A 19648-nucleotide genomic window follows, 5' to 3' on the forward strand; every position below is an offset into this window, starting at 1 on the left:
AAGAGACACAGTGAGGTAAACAATTGCCTAAGATCATATCGCATTTAAGTAGTAGATACAGGAATCAAACCCAATTTCAGAGCCCATCTTCTTAACATTTTCATAAAAGTAGAACCTGGCTTGTTAGTAACTGGCCAGTAGTAACTGGCTTGTTCTCTGCTGTATTGCTAGTGCCTAAGTCAGTGCTCAGTAAATACTTAAGTGGATGGAGATGATCGAATAGATATCCTAAGGCATACCTGATATATTATAAAATAAAAGGTGTAGAGGAAGTAGCATAACTGTTTAAGGAAGAGACAGGATTACTTCACCCTAATCATTGAATACTTTATGACAAAAAGAGATTGGACCGGGTTCCTGAGGAATGCTAGTTTTATCAGGTAAATAAAAAGCATTTAACTATAGGAAATGGTATGAACAGAACAGAGGGCAGGAAAGCATAACATAATGAGAAGACTATAAAATAAGCCCATTTACCTAGCTCCGAGGTTGTATTTGGGCAGGTTGTAGGAGATAAACCTTTAAAAGGACACATCAAAACCATTTTACAAGGTCTTGACTTGCAGTGTAAGAAGTTTAGACTTGATTCTATAGAGAGAGGGGATCATTCAGTATTTTTCAACTGAAGAGAAATATGAGCAAATTTTCAGAATATTCTGGTAGCAATTTATTGAATGAACTGAAAGGAGAGGCAAGAGCTAAGGATAACTGAGCTATAATTGTTACAAGCACTAGCTGATCAGGACTAAATAAAATAATGACACTGAAGGGATATAGGCAGAAGATGTAAAGGGTAGCGCTTAACGATTGACAATAAAAAGTACCTGTCAGCCTAACAATGTATTACTTTGGTAAACTCTAAAAAAGGATTTGGGAGAGAGAGACAGTTTTATGGAAAGATGAGTTCAAAATTAGAAATGGTGGGTTTGAAGTGATGAGACAACCAAGTGAAAATTTCTAACAGTATTTAGAGGTGTAGAACTGAGTACACAGAAGTAACGTTGGAATCTCTGAAAATGAAAGATCTATGAGAGAGAGAAACAGAAGAGTAAGTGAACAAACTTTTCACTGTTTTCCACCTCCTAGCAGTGTTTGGGGGAGCACTTTTTCCTCTTTGTGTGGGTTCCTAATGTTTCCTCGCTTTAAGGGTGTGCTGCATACCTTAAAGCCAGTGAGTGGCTAGCCCACAAAGTAACCTGGAACCTGGCCCATTCCCATGGGCCAATCTTTTGAGGTTTTATTATAGTTTTAGGTATTTTGAACAAAATGGCATTACGGAGCTTCCTTGACATATGATAGGGTAACATCTCTGATAAACCTATTGTAAGTTGAAAGTATCATAGGTCAAAAATGCATTTAATACACCTAACCTACCAAACATCGTAGCTTAGCCCAGACTACTTTAAACATGCTCAGAACACTTACATTAGCCTACAGTTGAGCAAAATCATCTAATACAAAGCTTATTTTATAATAAAGTGTTGAATGTCTCATATGTAGTTTGTTGAATACTCTACTGCAAATGGAAAACGGAATGGTTGTAAGTGTACCAGCTGTTTACCCTCCAGCTCAGGTGGCCGACTGGGAGCTGCGGCACATTGCTGCTGCCCAGCATCGTGAAAGTATTGCACAGCATAGTGCTAGCCTGGGAAAAGATTGAAATTCAGATTTTGAAGTACGATTTCTGTTGACTTTGTATCACTTTTACACCATGGTAAAGTTGAAAGATTGTAAGTCAAGCCATAGCTAAGTAGGGACTACCTGTATTTGAATCTAGATAGATTATATTCACTTCTCCCATGGACACAACTTACCGATGGAGTTGGAGAATAACTGAAAGGAATTCTGCCTCAGTGTGTCAGTATGACAAAGGTGGGCTTCCCAGTATCTTTCCATCCAGTGTGAGGTCTTATCCTCTCAGCAAAATAATAGTCATTCTTGGAGCTCATTTATAAATTTAAACATCAAATATAAATTGTTCTCTCTTGTGTTTTTTCCCCTTATAAAACAAGTTATGAACTATTGTTCATAATTTATTCTGTATTTAAATAGCACTTTATAAAAAATGTTTATTACATCATTGTAATGCAGTGCTATAGTTAAAGATGGTATGTGCCATTAAAAAATATGGATTTTGTTAGGATCCTATGTCTTGGGTAGGGTTCACATTTAGTGAAGCACATACAGTCGCATATTAGAAGCTAATATTATGAGACTGATTTTCTAAAGTCACCCAAAAAAATCTGTCTCATTTTTTCATATTATAGTTATGTCCATCAGTCAATACTTCTGTCTTGAAGTAGTGAGTGCCATTTCTCCTTCTTTCCTTCCTTCCTTCCTTCCTGCATGTTTATTTATTTATTTTGGCTGCACTGGGTCTTAGTTGCAGCATGCAAACTTCTTAGTTGCAGCAAGCATGCAGGATCTAGTTCCCCAACTAGGGATCAAACCCGGGCCCCCTGCATTGGGAGCATGGAGTCTTACCCACTGGACCAACAAGGAAGTCCCGCTATTTCTTGAAATAGGAAAATATTTTTGTTCTTCGTGAAAAAAAGTTTATCTAATAGCAAGAGGTCTTCTCTTTTTCTCACTTGTCATTTTCCTTTCTCACTTGTCATTTTGTGTTTCTCTTATCAATTGCTCTACTGATCTTTTCATTGCAACCAAAATGTCACCATATGATACCCACATTAGGATTCCAGTGTCAAGTAGACCTAAGCCATGTTGGCTCATCTTATAAATAACTCTGAGGAGAAGAAGAGTTAGGGGGATAGGAGAACTTTTAGGATAAGAGGGGATGCATTGAGAAGAGAAAGAATGGTATAGTAAGCTGTGGAAGCTATAGCTTATTGTCCAAAGCACCATTAGAAAATTGTTAGCCAAAGGGAAATAGGACTGTTTAAAATATCACCCAGACATAGGTCATTTGATATGATACGTGACTTCGCAGGGGATTGGGGGGAAGGTTTGTGTCGGGTCTTAGTTGCGGCATGCAGGCTCTTTGTTGCGGTGTGCAGGCTTCTCTCTAGTTGTGGTGTGTGTGTTTTTCTCTTCTCTGGTGTGGCGCATAGGCTCCAGGGCAGTGGGCTCTGTAGTTTGTGGCATGCGGGCTCTCCAGTTGAGGCACGCAGGCTTAGTTGCCCATGACATGTGGGATCTTAGCCCCCTGACCAGGTATCGAACCCTGCTCCCCTGCATTGGAAGGCGGATTCTTTACCACTGGACCACCAGGGAGATCACATGACCTTTTTAAATGAAAATGTTTCCCCCTTGTTGTTTTGACAGGGATTCATGTGGAATAAACATTTAGAGTACATTACACAATTTCTATAGGTGCCATGGCAACTCGTATCATGCTGATGCTCTTAAGTTGTACAAACAGACTCCTATATTGGGGATGTTTATTAAGTTGTCACATAATGCCTGTTAACAATAAACTGAAGGAAAATTCTAAAATAAACATATCCTCTCTATAAAAATAACTGAACATTCACAATTGGCTGAATAACTGTGGATCTTTGACATTTTTTGCAGAGAAAAATAACTCTAATTCATTAATAATAGAAAGGATTACATGTCACCAGCCTAAGAGCTGGAACCAGAGGTGCAGAGAGGATGTTAGATTACTATTTAAATCTAAACATTATCACCTCACATTTGTTCAGATTTTTTTTTTTTTTTGGTTTTTTTTTTTTATTATTATTTTATTTTTTGGAGGGTACACCAAGTTCAATCATCTGTTTTTATGCACATATCCCCGTATTCCCTACCTTCCTTGACTCCCCCCCCCTCGAGTCCCCCCCACTCTCCCCGCCCCAGTCCTCTAAGGCATCTTCCATCCTTGAGTTGGACTCCCTTTGTTATACAACAACTTCCCACTGACTATCTATTTTACAGTTGGTAGTATATATATGTCTGTGCTACTCTCTCGCTTCGTCTCAGTTTCCCCTTCACCCCCCGCCCCTTGTTCAGATTTTCTTAACTTAATGAAGTGAAACCCCATTATGTATTAGATCTCTAATAGTGAAGTTATATAAAATTGAGAGCCATGCTTAGATGACAAAAATGAATAGCCCATGCTTGTTCAGAGTTCTAGAATAATTTTAAAATTCTAAGAAGATAGTGTAACATAAGTACCAATTTTAAATGCACATACCCTTGACAGAAAATGTCTTACAGAACTTTTCACATAGTCAAGAATAAATGTATAAAGAATTTATACCATAGCATTATAAAATGGTGAAAGTTTGAAACAACTTGCTTCACTACAAAATAGGAAGAAGAGTTAAATTTCGGTACTAAGCAGTTACTAAAAATAGTTACTTTGTTGGTGTCCCAGTCAGGTAACACAAGACTGAGGGAGAGTGAGGTGGAGGAGAGTGAGGTGGAGGAGACAAAATGTGCTGAGGTGCGGCGCACGTCGTCCATCCCCTTGCGACTGGCCCAGTGATACACTGGGACCACGTCCACTTCTCTGCTGTCAGTCTGCCTATCAGTGCCCTGTCCAGCCACTCATGGCCTCCCTTCTGCCCAAGGAAGTCTGTTTAGCTGGAAAAGAACTCCCTCTCATGCTAGCGCTAAAGATACAAGAAAGTAAGAGAAGGAAGAACCTTATTCATCTTAATTCCTGGGGACTTAGCCCCCTGAATATCAAGATTTTCTCCTCCCCCCCAAACTGAGGAGCTTCTGCTTTCTGTCCTTGACTGGTGGTTTCAAACCTTTCCTGTGTCAAGACGCTCTTGTTGTATACATATCCTTTGCTCCTTCCATGGATTCCTGTGATTTTGAAAGATTTAATCTGCCAACCTGCCAAATGATAACATAATGATTTCCCCCTTTCCACGTTAGCAAAGCCTTCTGTAATTGAGGATATGCTAGTCAGTGCCCTAGAGGTGGAGGATGTCATAAGTCTTCCGAGTACATCTGTATGTCAGCACTGTGCTAAACACTTTGCATGAATTATCTAATCTTCAAAACAGTGCCATAGGTAGGTTTTATCTACATTTTACAGAAAACGTAGAAACTGACAGTTATTATTCACAGGGTCACATAGCAAGTGGCAGAATCACATATATAAATGGTGTTTGTATGAAAATGTATAGCAAGTGATCTGGAAGAGGACTCCCGGGAGATGGGGGTGATAAAGAAGAACTTTCAGTTTTTTACTTGTTTCTATATTGTTTGAATTTTTAATACAAGCATGTAGTACTTTTATAATTTTGAAAAAATACATTTTCTCTGAAATAAGAAAAGACAAAATTATGGTGCTTCCAGGCACTTAATGTAAACTGTCCTGAGGAATTTTCCTCAGAATTTAAATGTGTATTAGGCTCCAAAGTAGATGTCAAGGGTGGAAAGTACACTTTAGTAACATTCAGTTAAAATTTGTAGGACTCAAGGATGTTTGGCATGGGATAGGTAGCCTGAAACATTTCTCTGAGGAGCTCATAAGACAGTTTTTATGGCATTCCTCCATTTTCTTTCCTTTTTTTAAAACTCTTTGTATTATTTTTCCTTTTCTACTTTTGTTCATTTTTAACATCTGTGTGTACTGTTGGAGCAAACACCTTTTTATTCTTTGTTGCTCATACTGTAAATGTGCTAAGGATGCCCCTGGGGTATTGTCAGTCTCCTTTAGCAACCCGAAGAAATGAACTCTGCTCAGTAAAGTGAAGTGTAAGTGTGCTCTGGATATGCTAAAATTAATTGGGTATTAGATCAGGATCCCTTACTTATTAAAGCTAAGTAAATGATCTTCCAAATATTTGTTGTTGTGAGAGAATTGATTAGTCTGTGTTGGTATACAGTCATAGAATTAAAAAAAAATTAATAGTTTATTTTTTTAAAAAAAAAGGAAGAATTTTGTCACCTACTTTGTATTTCCAAGCATTCCAACTCTGGCTAGACTATATCCTCACATGTTATGGGACACAATGAGCTTCATATCTACTTCTAACTGTATTTCTATCAGAAGTGGATGCCTCCTCCCTACCTCTGATTGTCACTTTAAAGTGTCCTTTTGCTTTATTGGGGGTGGGAGGAATTATAGACCCACCATGAGGAAGTTGGTCAGTTATATCAGAAGTACAGTGTCATTTCCACTGTTCTTTTTCTCTCTAGCTTCCCATTGACCGAGGTGGAGGTGAAGGAAAGGCCATGTACATTGACACCGAGGGTACGTTTAGGCCAGAACGGCTGCTAGCAGTGGCTGAGAGGTAGGTTACTGGATCAGATGAGAGAAATATGGCTCCAGCTGTCACTGTAGTGATTGCCAGGGTTAGTCTGGCTGAAGGGTGTCTCTTCTCTTATTGCTCCATATCCCAAAGTTGTATGCGTGTTTCAAAAGAATAACCTTCCTTAGAGAGAAACATGCTTCTTTAGTCAGAAATCTATGAGTTGCTCTCAGACTGGATAAAAAACAAGATCCAACTATATGCTACCTTCCAGAGAACCACTCTAGATTCAAAGACACAAGTAGTTTGAAACTAAAAGGATGGAAAAAGATACTGCATGCAAACGGTAACCATAAGAGGGCTGGAATGGCTATACTAATATCAGACAAAATAGACTTTAAGACAAAAAACATTAGTAGAGACTAAAAGGTCAGTTCGTTGGGAAGATGTAACAAATGTAAACATATACCCACCTAATAGGACCCCAAGATATGTGAAACACAAATTGATATAATTGAAGGGTGAAACAGACAATTCAAGCATAATCATTGGGGACTACTTCACTCTCAGTAATGGATAGAACATTTATCAGATGCCCTGATAAATGAGCGTCTACAAAAAACCTATAGCTAGCATCATTCTAATGGTAAAAGTCTGAGTGTTTTCTCCTTAAGATTGGAAATAAGACAAGGATTTCCATTCACTGCTTATATGCCACGTTGTACCAAAGGTGCTAGCCACTGCAGTCAGAAAATGAAATAAAAGGCATCCAGATTGGAATGGAAGATGTAAACTATCTTTATTCACCAGTGACATGATACTGTATGTAGAAAATCCTTAGGAAGCTACACACACAAAACACTGCTAGAACTAAATTAGTTCAGGGTTGCAGGATGCAATCTCAATATGCAAAAATCCATTGTGTTTCTATATACTAGCAGTTAATTCAAGAATTAAGAAAATAATTCCATTCACAGTAGCATCAAAAAGAATAAAATGCTTAGTAATAAACTTAACAGAAGTTCAAGACTTGTACACTGAAAACTAACATTGCTGGGAGAAATTAAAGAAGATCTACATAGAGAAACATTCCACATTCATGAATTGGAAGATGCAGTTTATTTATTACTTTGGCTGTGTTGGGTCTTTGTTGCTGTGTGCAGGCTTTCTCTAGTTGTGACGAGTGGGGGATTACTCTTTGTTGTGGTGCATGGGCGTCTCAATGTGGTGGCTTCTCTTGTCACGGACCATGGACTTTAGGTGCACGGGCTTCAGTAATTGTGGCTCGCGGGCTCTAGAGTGCAGGCTCAGTAGTTGTGGTGCATGGGCTTAGTTGCTCCGAGGCATGTGGGATCTTCCCGGACCACAGATTGAACCAGTGTCCCCTGCACTGGCAGGTGGATTCCTGACCACTGCATCGCCAGAGAAGTCCCTACAATATTATTAAAATGGTAAGGTAGTTCCCTGGTGGCCTAGTGGTCAGGATTCCAGGCTTTCACTTCCGTGGCCTAGGTTCAATCCCTGATCGGGGAACTGAGATCTCACAAGACAAGGTGTGACCAGAGAAAAGGGTAGTTCTTCCTCAAATTGATCTACAAATTTAACACAACGTCTATTCAGATTCCACCAAGCTTTTTTGCAGAAATTGACAAGCTGATTATAAAATTAATATGGAAATGTCAAGGACCCGGAATAGCCACAACATTTTTTGGGGGGAAAAAAGAACAAAATTTGAGGTCTCAGTTTTCCCAATTTTAAAGCTTACTGTAAACAACAGTAATCAAGACAGTGTGGTGCTGCCATAAGGATAGACGTGGATCAATGGAACAGAATTGAGAGTTCAAAAATAAACTGTTTCATTTATAGTCACCTGATTTTTGACAAAGGTGAAAGTTTAGTGGAGGAAATAAGTCTTTTCAATAAATGGTGCTAATGTAGTTAGATATCCATATGCAAAAAGATAAATTTAGACCCTTACCTTATTTAAAAGTTAATTAATACGTAACTTTTAATACATAAAAGTTAATTAAAAATGGATACCAGGGGCTTCCTAGGTGGCGCAGTGGTTAAGAATCCGCCTGCCAATGAAGAGGACATGGGTTTTGAGCCCTGCTCCAGGAAGATCCCACATGCCGTGGAGCAACAAAGCCCATGTGCCAAAAAAAAAAAAAAAAATGGATACCATTCTGGTGATTCCTCAGAAAATTAAACATAGAATTACAGTATGATCCAGAATTCCACTTCTAGTTATATACTCAAAAGAATTGAAAGCAGGGACTCAGATAGTTATACACCACTGTTCATGGCAGCACTATTCACAATAGTCAAAAGATAGAAACAACCCAAATATCCATCAACAGTCGAATGGATAAACTGAATGTCCTATATACATACAATGGAATATTATTCCTCAAAATGAAAGGAAATTCTCGCAATATGCTACAACATGGATGAACCTTGAAAACATGCTAAGTGAAATAAGCCAGTTGCAAAAGGACAAATGTATGATGCCTCCTATATGAGGTACTTAGAGTAGTCAGATTCATAAAGATAGAAGGTAGAGTTGGTGATTGCCAGTGGCAGGGGTGAGAAGAATGGGGGGTTATTGTTAATGGGTACAGAGTTCCAGTTTGGGATGGTGAAAAAATTCTGGAGATAGGTGGTAGTGATGGTTGCACAACAATGGGAATGTACTTATTGCCATTGGACTGTACACTTTAAAAAAAATTAAAATGGTAAATTTTATGTTATGTATATTTATTATATATATATATTTTAAAACAATGATAGTCCTGGACTTCCCTGGTGGCTCAGTGGTTAAGAATCCCCCTGCCAGTGCAGGGTACGTGGGTTCAATCCCTGGGCCAAGAAGATCCCCCATGTTGCAGAGCAGCTAAGCCCATGCACCACAACTACTGAGCCTGTGCTTTAGAGCCTGCAAGCCATAGCTACTGAGCCCAAGCACTGCAGCTGCTGAGCCTGTGTGCTGCAGCTCTTGGAGCCCACACACTCTAGGGGCCATGTGCTGCAACTACTGAAGCCTGCCTACCTAGCACCTGTGCTCCACAACAAGAGAAGCCACCACAATGAGAAGCCTTCACACCGCAACAAAGAGTAACCCCCACTCACCACAACTAGAGAAAGTCTGCACGCAGCAGCGAAGACCCAACACAGCCAAAATGATAATAATAATAATAATGATGATGATGATGATGATAATAAGTAAATGAATAAATTAAAAAAAAAAGAATGATAGTCCTATATTTAGCTAAAATTACAAAACTTTAAGGAAAAAAACAGAAAATCTTTGTGACCTTGAAGTGGGCAAAGATTTCTCCGCTACAACACCAAAAAGCAGTCTATGAAAGAAAAAAACAATAATAGAGTCAGTTTTCTTTTAATCAGAATTTGAAACTTCTGTGCTTCAAGAGCACTATCAAGAAAATAAAAACACAACCCAGGGACTTCCCTGGTGGTCCAGTGGTTAAGACTCCGTGCTCCCAATGCAGAGAGCCTGGGTTTGATCCCTGGTCAGGGAACTAGATGCCGCATGCTACAACTAAGATCAGCCCACATACTCCAACTAAAGATCCCACATGCGGCAGTGAAGATCCTGCATGCCACAACTAAGGCCCGGGGCAGCCTTAATTAATTAATTAATTAATTAATTAATTAATTAAAAAAAGACACCCCAAAGAATGTGAGATAATATTTGCAAATCATATATCTGATAAGGTTCTAGTATCCAGAATGTATAAATAACTCTTACAACCCAGCAATAAGAAGACAACCCAATTAAGAAATGGGCAAAGGATTTGTATAGACATTTCTCTAAAGCATATAGACAATGGCCAATAAGCACATGAAGAGGTATTCAACATTATTAAAGAGGAAATACAAATTAAAACCACAGTGAGATACTACCACTAGGATGGCTGTAATGAAAAAGATAGTAACAAGTGTTGGGGAGGATGTGAAGAAACTGGAACCCTAATATTCACATTGCTGACGAGAATATAAAATGGTGCAGAGTCACTTTGGAAAAAAACACTGTGGCAGTTAAACCTAAATTTGCTCTATGACCGAGCATATTTCACTCTGGTTATGTACCCAAGAGTTATGAAAACATGACTACACAGAGACTTGTTTGTGGATGTTTATAGTATGGTAGCCAAAACCTAGAAACAACCCAGTTGTCCATCCACTGATGAATGAATAAATAAAATGTGGTTTATCCATACAGTAAAATACTATTCAACAATTAAAAGGAATGAAGTACCAAGACATATCACAAAATGGATGAAAAACATGCTAAATGATAGAACTTAGACACAAAAGACCACATATGATTATATTTATATGAAATTTCCAGAAAGAAAATTGATAGAGGGAATCCCCTGGTTGTCCAGTGGTTAGGACTCCATGCTTCCACTGTAGGGGGCATGGGTTCAATCCCTGGTCAAGGAACTAAGATCCTGCATGCCATGAGGCAAGGCCAAAAAATATAAATCTGGAGAGACAGTAGATTCTTACTTGCATGGGGCAGGGAATAGGGACAGAAAGTAACTGCAGATAGACTTAAGTCATCTTTCTGAGTGATGGAAATGTTCTAAAATTGAATTATGAAAGTCACTGAATTTTACACATAAAATGGGTCAATTTTATGTGATATAAATTATACCTCAGAAAAGCTGGTAAAGAATTTGTACATTTTTGCACATCCCCTAATAGAGCTTTCAAATAAACTCTCAAATTTTTTTACTTAATTTTCGCTTGTCTAGGGTCAAATGTGATAATTTGATCCCTACTACACATTTTACTGAAACCTAGTAATTAAATGCAATTTAATTGCATGTTGAGATGTCAGACTCACGTTGTAACCTGCCTGGCTAAGTTGAGGAGAATTTTCTTTTCTAGTTTTATAATTATAACCAAATTCTGTTCCCAGTTTACAATTTGAGGAATCCAAGCCATCAAAGGTATGCCATTGAGGCATAAAATTAGGTCGGAACAATAATTTTAGCTCTTTGCTTCTGCTTACAAAATCCCTGTCAAGAAGAATTACTTTCTTGCAACTTGATCTTAGTTTTCTGAAGATGAGTATACTAAAATGTATCTTCCCTCCCAAAGTTGTTTTTGGTGTTCTACAGAAATCACACTTCTAATTTTTAAGTATGCTATTTTATTAGTTGAAGAGTTCTTTTGAATAAAGTCATTAAGATTTTGTCCAGTAGTATAAATGGGTGTTCAGATAGGATATATGAGATAGTAGAATGTTGGCTATGAGGACTGGGACTTTGTTTTGATCACTCACTGTATCCCCAAGCCCTAGAACAGAGTATTCAGTATTTGTTAATGAATTAATATTTATTAATTAGAGCCATGTTTATGGCTGTTTTTGTCCAAGAAAAATGTTTAAATAGAAATTTCATTAATTCATTTTAATCACTTCTACCTATCAGGAAAAATTTTTATAATTGAATTTCTGTTTATATATATGGCATTTAAATTTATTTTTCTGAGAAAGTTACAGGACAGGGCCTCCTCAAGATAATTAATACCTAATTTCCTTTCACAAGGAGACAGTCCTCACTGATTAATATTTGCGATGCCCTGTTGAAGAGTATTAACCCACATTCAGGTGACTAGCTTGGGGATTCTAAGACTACATAGCTGCATTAGCATCACCTGGGAAATTGTTCGAAATGCAAATACTCTGATTTCACCCCAGACCTACTGAATTAGAAACAATCAAGAGACTCTGAGGATAGTGTCCAGCAGTCTGTTGTTTTTTTTTTAATTTATTTATTTATGTATTTATTTATTGGCTGTGTTGGGTCTTCGTTGCTGCATACAGGCTTTCTCTGGTTGCCGTGAGCAGGGGCTACTCTTCTTTGCGGTGCACGGGCTCCTCATTGCCATGGCTTCTCTTGTTGTGGAGCACGGGCTCTAGGCACATGGACTCCAGTAGTTGCGTTACGTGGGCTCAATAGTTGTGGCTCACAGACTGTAAAGCACAGGCTCAATAGTTGTGGCTCACAGGCTTAGTTGCTCTGTGGCATGTGGGATCTTCCTGGAGTAGGGCTCAAACCCCTGTACCCTGCATTGGCAAGCAGATTCTTAACCACTGCGACACGTAGGAAGCCCTCCAGAAATCTGTTTTTTTTGTTTGTTTTTTTCTTTTTTTTTCTTTCTGGCTGCGCTGCTCAGCATGCAGGATCTTAGTTCCCCGATCAGGGATTGAACCCGTGCCCCCTTCAGTGGAAGCACAGAGTCTTAACCACTGGACCACCAGGAAAGTCCCCAGCAATCTGTTTTAACAAGCTCTCTGGGTGATTGGGTGCTTGCTGCAGTTTGAGAACCATGGTCACAATTGCTAGCTACAGTGTCCCTACCTTTTTTGAGTATTCTTTTAAGTACTATGAGAGAATGACAGAACCCCCTTGAGGCAATACAGCTGAATTTTTCAAACTTCTACGTTAAGAATCACCTGAGGTTTTTGTTTTTGTTTTCTTTTAACTATGAAAATTCCCATTTTATTTTTTCCTCCAGCTTTATTGAGATATAATTGACATACAGCACTATATAAGTTTTTGTGTGTATATAGTTACTTTATTAATGTACAGTTGATTTACAGTATATTAGTTCCAGGTGTACAGCATACTAATTCAATATTTTTATAGATTGTACTCCGTTTAGTCATTATAAAATATTGGCTATATTACCTGTGCTGTACAATATATCCTTGTAGCTTTTTTTTTTTTGAATATAATTGCTTTATACTCTTGTGCCAGTTTTTGAGGTACATCAAAGTAAATCTGTATTTATACATGTATCCCCATATCCCCTCCCTCTGGCGACTCCCTCCCACCCTCCCTATCCTGCTCCTCTAAGTCATCACCCATCATCGAGTTTATCTCCCTGTGTTATGCAGCAACTTCCCACTAGCTATGTATTTTACATTTGGTAGTGTATATATGTCAGTGCTACTCTCTCACTTCGTCTCAGCTTCCCCTTCGCCCCCTCCCAACCCCGTGTCCTCAAGTCCGTTCTCTACATCTGCATGTTTATTCTTGCCCTGTCACTGGGTTCATCAGTACCATTTTTTTAGACTCCATATATATGCATTAGCATACAGTATTTGTTTTTCTCTTTCTGGCTTACTTGGCTCTGTATGACAGTCTCTAGGTCTGTCCACCTCATTACAAATAACTCAATTTCATTCCTTTTTATGGCTAATATTCCATTGTATTTATGTGCCATGTCTTCTTTATCCATTCATCTGTTGATGGACATTTAGGTTGTTTCCATGTCCTTGTAGCTTATTTATTTTATATATAGTAGTTTGTACCTCTTAATCCTCTACCCCTATTTCCCCCCCTCCCCCATTCTTCTCCCCATTGGTAACTGCTAATTCTCTATATCTTTTAGTGTGTTTCTATTTTTTTATATTTGTTTTATTTTTTAGATTCCACATATAAGTGATAACATATAGTTACTTGTCTTTTTCAGACTTATTTCACTAGGTATAATACCCTCCAGGTCCCTCCATGTTGTTGCAAGGGGCAAGATTTCATTCTTTGTTATGCCTGAGAAATATTCTGTTGAATATGTATATCACATCCTCTCGATCCATTCATCTGTCGTTGGCACTTAGGTTGCTTCCATATCTTGGCTATTGTAAATAATGCTGCTATGAACATTGGGATGCATATATCTTTTCGAATTAGTCTTTTCATTTTCTTCAGATGTATACCCAGGAGTGGACTTGCTGGATCATATGATAGTTCTATTTTTAGTTTTCTGAGGAACCTCCATACTGTTCTTCCATGTATTTTCCAAAGTGGCTGTACCAATTCATATTCCCATCAGCTGTGCATGCAGGTTCCCTTTTCTCCACATCCTTGCCAAAGCTTGTTTTCTTTTTGAGAATAGCCATTCTGACAGGTGTGGGGTGATCTCTCATTGTGGTTTCGATTTGCATTTCCCTAGTGATTAGTGATATTGAGCATCTTTTCATGTGCCAGGTATTTAAGTATGCAAATTACCATGATTCTTCCCTGAACGTTGTGATTCATTAAGTGTGGTTTAGGCATAGGAATTTAATTTTTTTTACAGATTATTCTTATCCTTAAGGACATTCTGGAAACACTAAGGAAGTTGCTTATTTCCAACCAACTTTTTCTAGGTTGCGGGAACTGAAAATTCTTTGTGCTGCTTCAGGAATGTAAGCACAGAAATCCTCACAGCTGTCTTTGTGAACTCTGCTGAGAGAAAAGCCAGGATTGCTTTGTTTTTCTCGTCATCCATATTCTGATAGTAAAAGATAATCTCCATTCCTGATAGTAGAATATATCAATGTTTCTCGAGGCAAGACCAGAAGAATTATATAGTATAGTACTTAGGGCTCTTCAGTCTTTTTTTTCTATCTTACAGTCATGATTTAAATATAAAAAGTTTTATCTCCTCATTGCCATTTGGTTAGGATTCCAAGATAAAACTCTATCTTCACGTCCAGACTCAACAGACTTATCATCATCAGTCCACTTTAACACCAGAGCTAAACTTCCATTTGTGTTGATAATGGCGAAGAATAGGTGGTGAGATGTCCAGGAAAGTACAAAGACTGAGTGTGCCTAACATGATGAACTCATCGTAAGATGTGGAAAATCTTATGATGGGTGGAGTGGGATCTCCTGATATCGAGGTTCAGCTTATTGCAGTGTTATTTCAAGTGCTAGAACATTCTTTTGTTTTTCTATTCTTTTGGGTAGGAAAACTATTTATGGAAGCTAAGTCTCAGAAAAATGGGCTTGACACAGTGTTATGCTTTTGTAATGATCAGAATCTCTGCATAGAATAGATTGCTTCTTTTAAAAGATTGATAAAATCTTAAGCATAGAAACTTTTGGTTCTCAAGGAATTTAGCACATTTTGTTTAAACAGATTACCTTTTGAACTGTTACATAAAGGAGTCAGTATTATACTTCTGGACTATAATGATTTTAGGTAACAATATGAAAATACTGCTTGAGTTAAAGTCATGATATATGATTCTCTTTTGGTTTGGGTTGTGGAGAAAAGCTGTATTCAACATTTATTTAGAATTTACTAGGTATAAAAAAAAAATGTGCTGGTTGGAAAGGCCTAGTCTTTTCCCTTAAGGAATCTGTAGTCTGGTAAAAGAATGACAGGTAGCTCCTCACAAGTGCCATAAAAAGGCCTAAATCAAGTTTTCTGGAAGAGCATAAGAGGGAGAATCTACTTGAGAGGTCTGTTTGAGAGGTGAAGAGAAGCTTTTATAAAAGTACAGGCATTTAGTTGAGTCTTGATAGATGGATAAATCAAACTACCTTTGAAGAAATGGAGTCCCATTGCAACACATTTAATGAGAAGTTGTCTTACTTGAACCACCTTGAGTATTCATGTCTTAGGTAGCAGTTACAAAGGTGAGAAAATATAGATTGTTCTGGACTTCCTAGGTGGCGCAGTGGTAAAGAATCCGCCTGCCAATGCAGGGGACACGGGTTCAAGTCCTGCCCTGGGAAGATTCCACATGCCACAGAGCAACTAAGCCCGTGCACCACAACTATTGAGCCTGTGCTCTAGAGCCCGTGAGCCACAACTTCTGAGCCCATGTGCCGCAACTATTGAAGCCCATGTGCCTAGGGCCCGTGCTCCACAACAAGAGAAGCCACTACAGTGAGGAGCCTGCGCACCACAATAAAGAGTAGCCCCTGCTCTCAGCAACTAGAGAAAGCCCGTGTGCAGCAACGAAGACCCAGCACAGCCAATAAATAAATAAAATAAATAAATAAAATTAAAAAAAATATATAGATAGATAGATTGTTCTAAGAAAATAGGGGGTATTTTTAAATGCGAAGGGGAAAAAAATCATTATTGAGGTATAAGACGAATTAAGGTATCACTTATTTAACCATATTAGATACAAGTCACATATTCTATAACTGTAACCAGTTACTGGCAAGAAGAAAGGGGACAGTAGATGAAATATACTTCTCTTAAACCTCTTACAGTTTTGAATCCTTGCTTAGATTGCTTTCATTCCTATATAACAACAGTTTATGTGGATTTGTTTAATTGATCTCTGAGTGATTCATTGTTTTTGTTTCAGTCCTAATTCTGTCTTGCTGCCCTTGGCTTTTCCAGGAGAACATTGTTTCCTTATATTTGGAAATTTCTCATTCTAGTTCAGGAGTCCTCAAAGAATAGATTTGATTTATTCTGAAGTCCTGCCAGGTGGATCTACTCTAAAGCAGTTGCTGTCATCTCTTTCTCTATAGTTTGCCTGGGCTTCCTAATAGAAAAGGAATTATAGTCTTTAGCCTTTTACTATCACTTCTTACCTACCCATCCAGGTAATTTTGTTGTTAGAGATGAATTTCTCATCTGCCTGAGTTGTGTGCAGCCTCAAAATGTTCTTTCTTCTAGATATGGCCTCTCTGGCAGTGATGTCCTGGATAATGTAGCGTATGCTCGAGGATTCAACACAGACCACCAGACCCAGCTCCTTTATCAAGCATCAGCCATGATGGTAGAGTCCAGGTATGTGGTCAATAGAAGATACTGAATATGTTCCCAGAGCCCTTACCCTGAATCTTGTACAGGCTGTGGCCAATTTCATAGTAGCTTGAGTTAGAAATGGGGAGATTTGGGGCACTTCCCCGGTGGTCCAGCAGTTAAGAATCCATGCTCCCAATGCAGGGCATACGGGTTTGATCCCTGCTCAGGGAACTAAAATCCTGCGTGCTGCCTGGCACGGTAATAAGTAAATAAATAAACACTTTATTTAAAAACAAAAGAAACGGAGATTTAAGTTTTAGTTCCTATTTTGACACTTGCTTTGTGTTCTTAGGTCAAGTCACTGTTAAAATACAAAGCTATAATCCACCTGAACTTGTTGGAGATTTTACTTTGTTATAGGGTAACTCAAAAATGGATGCTGTATAAATAAATTATGTATGTGTGAGGGTGGTGGGAAAGGGAGCAGAATCTGACAGGCTAGAAACAGGCTTCAGAGAATCCGTGTTCCCTGTAGGTATGCACTGCTAATTGTAGACAGTGCCACCGCCCTCTACAGAACAGACTATTCAGGTCGAGGTGAGCTTTCAGCCAGGCAGATGCACTTGGCCAGGTTTCTGCGGATGCTTCTTCGACTTGCTGATGAGGTGAGTTGTGGGATAGGGACAGGCCCCTACTTTCAGGGGCCATGAATTACAGTAGCCTTGTTGGGAGGCCAGGGTTCCAGGGTCTGGTATCATCAAGATAACAGTTCGATATAGAGACTTTAGTCATTCTTTGCTTTGTGGGAGATAGGGGTGGCAGCAGTACTGTTCTTGGAATGTCTGCCCCCAAAAAATGACATTTATCCTTTCCCTGTCAGTTTGGTGTAGCAGTGGTAATCACCAACCAGGTGGTAGCCCAAGTGGATGGAGCAGCAATGTTTGCTGCAGATCCTAAAAAACCTATTGGAGGAAATATCATTGCTCATGCCTCAACAACAAGGTAAAGTGATGGGATGAATGGCTTCATCGTGGAATGTCATATTAATTGTGAAGTAGACATGAAGATAACATTTCCATTTAAACCTTGTTAAATCTGCTGTTCTGTAGTTAGGGTAAGCAAGGGCTCCTAACCGTAACTGTCGTGCTCTGGTTAGAAGAGATATTTGCTTTTAGATCATAAAGGAGGGCTTCCTAGGTGGCGCAGTGGTTGAGAGTCCGCCTGCCAATGCAGAGATCACGGGTTCGATCCCAGCTCCAGGAAGATCCCACATGCCGCGGGGCAACTAACCCGTGTGCCAAAAAAAAAAAAAAAGAAAAGATCATAAAGGAATTAAAAGCTCTCAAATGTGGAAAAATAAATATGAAGAACTGATATGTCTCTTATTATTAAAAAAAAAAGTTTCAATATGGAAAATCCACTGGGGAGGGCAGGGGGTGAGCAGAAATTGATTCCTCTGGATTGGAACTGCCCTAAGGAATATGGAAAGATCTCCGAAGTCCCTCTAGGAAGTATATATGTCTAAAAAAATTTTAAATCTACCATAAATAGGAATAGAATTTTTTAATTATAATAACTTTGGTGCTTCGGTCTGTCTTTGCCTCAGACTGTACCTGAGAAAAGGAAGAGGGGAAACCAGAATCTGCAAAATCTATGACTCTCCTTGTCTTCCTGAAGCTGAAGCTATGTTTGCCATCAATGCGGATGGAGTGGGAGATGCCAAAGACTGAAACATGGGTTTTTTTCCTGTGATAAACCTTAAGTGCTGCAGCCTAATGGAGAGGACTGCTCCCTGGGGTTCTTCACAGGCTTTTTCCTGTTGTGACTGCCAAGAAAAGGCTTCCAGGAAAACAGCTGTTATATCGGCTTTTCTTATGGTGTAAACATGAGACAGGTCAGTAGTCACAAGCTGATCTGAAATGTTTATTCCTTCTAGACTGTATTAATCTCTGTGTGAATTCTTTGGTTTTGGAGGGTAGTTATGAAATGCCTTTGATATCATAGTGTCTTGGGGTTGACTCAGGACTAACTGCTGCCTATTGGCCAGTCGTACGTCTTCAAGAGAACTAACTAAAGCTGGGGAGACCTGACTCTTCTCACTGTCTGAATAATGTTGGAGAAAAAAAAAAAAGCCTGAGCTATGTGGCAGAGGGAGTGGGTCTCCTCACAGGTTTCTTTTTCTGTCAGTAAAACTGTTAAATCAGAAGCAGGTTTTTGTGTGTCTGAATTAGCTCACTTTAGATAAGGGGTACAGAGTAGGCCTGCTGGGCCACCAGCCCTTCACCATCGACACGTTTTTTATATGCTAAGAGCAATTCAGGATAGTTCTGGGATCTTAAACAGTTCAGAAGCTCTTTTAAATAGATTCATTTGTAGGGAAAGTGCTGTTTATAGGAGTTATTCTGGTACAAGCTCAATATTTCAGGCTAGGGCCTTTATAATATTGTTTTGGCTCTGGGTAGGAGTGATCAGTTTCTGTTGCTTTAAAGTTGAAAATTTTAAAGGGAAGTCCCATATTCAGATGATTCACCTTATTCTCCTTCAACCTGATAGAAAAATATCACAAGATGAATACACCATGGCTTTTCTGTGGCCTTTGTTTTTATTCTGTAAGTTTTGTATAGGTCTGGTACTTGCCCAGATTATTCTACTTTAGGGATTTGAGATACTCCTTCCTTTTCAAACTTCTACTCAGGGTTCTAACCAACTCTTCTAATTTCAGAGGGCCTCTCGGCTAATATTGGGAGGAGAGGCAGTGCAAATCTCTGCTGTTGCCTGTGTTGATTTTACTATATGTAGGGAGATAGGAAGACACAATTTAATGCAAGTTTGTTTTAAAAACAGTTCTGTTCCCTGACTTTATAGAACAGAGTACCTTGTAGGTCTTTTTCATTTCTACATCACAAAACAGACCTGAGATGATATAATAAGGCCACAGTGACAGATTCTGG

At 38.8% G+C, this 19648-nt stretch overlaps 1 protein-coding gene across 1 annotated transcript in view; it reads left to right on the forward strand.

Moving 5' to 3' along the window:
- Positions 1–18813, forward strand: part of RAD51 (RAD51 recombinase) — a 38040-nt gene extending 19227 nt beyond the window's left edge. The window contains exons 6-10 of the mRNA XM_057721716.1: positions 6121–6215; positions 16626–16739; positions 17233–17362; positions 17578–17699; positions 18304–18813. Coding sequence (XP_057577699.1) covers positions 6121–6215; positions 16626–16739; positions 17233–17362; positions 17578–17699; positions 18304–18427 — 585 coding nt within the window. The 3' untranslated portion in view covers positions 18428–18813. The remainder of the gene's footprint in view (positions 1–6120; positions 6216–16625; positions 16740–17232; positions 17363–17577; positions 17700–18303) is intronic.
- The last annotated feature ends 835 nt before the right edge of the window (positions 18814–19648 follow it).

The sequence above is a fragment of the Hippopotamus amphibius genome, chromosome 2, assembly GCF_030028045.1.
Source record: "Hippopotamus amphibius kiboko isolate mHipAmp2 chromosome 2, mHipAmp2.hap2, whole genome shotgun sequence".
NCBI lineage: Eukaryota > Metazoa > Chordata > Mammalia > Artiodactyla > Hippopotamidae > Hippopotamus > Hippopotamus amphibius.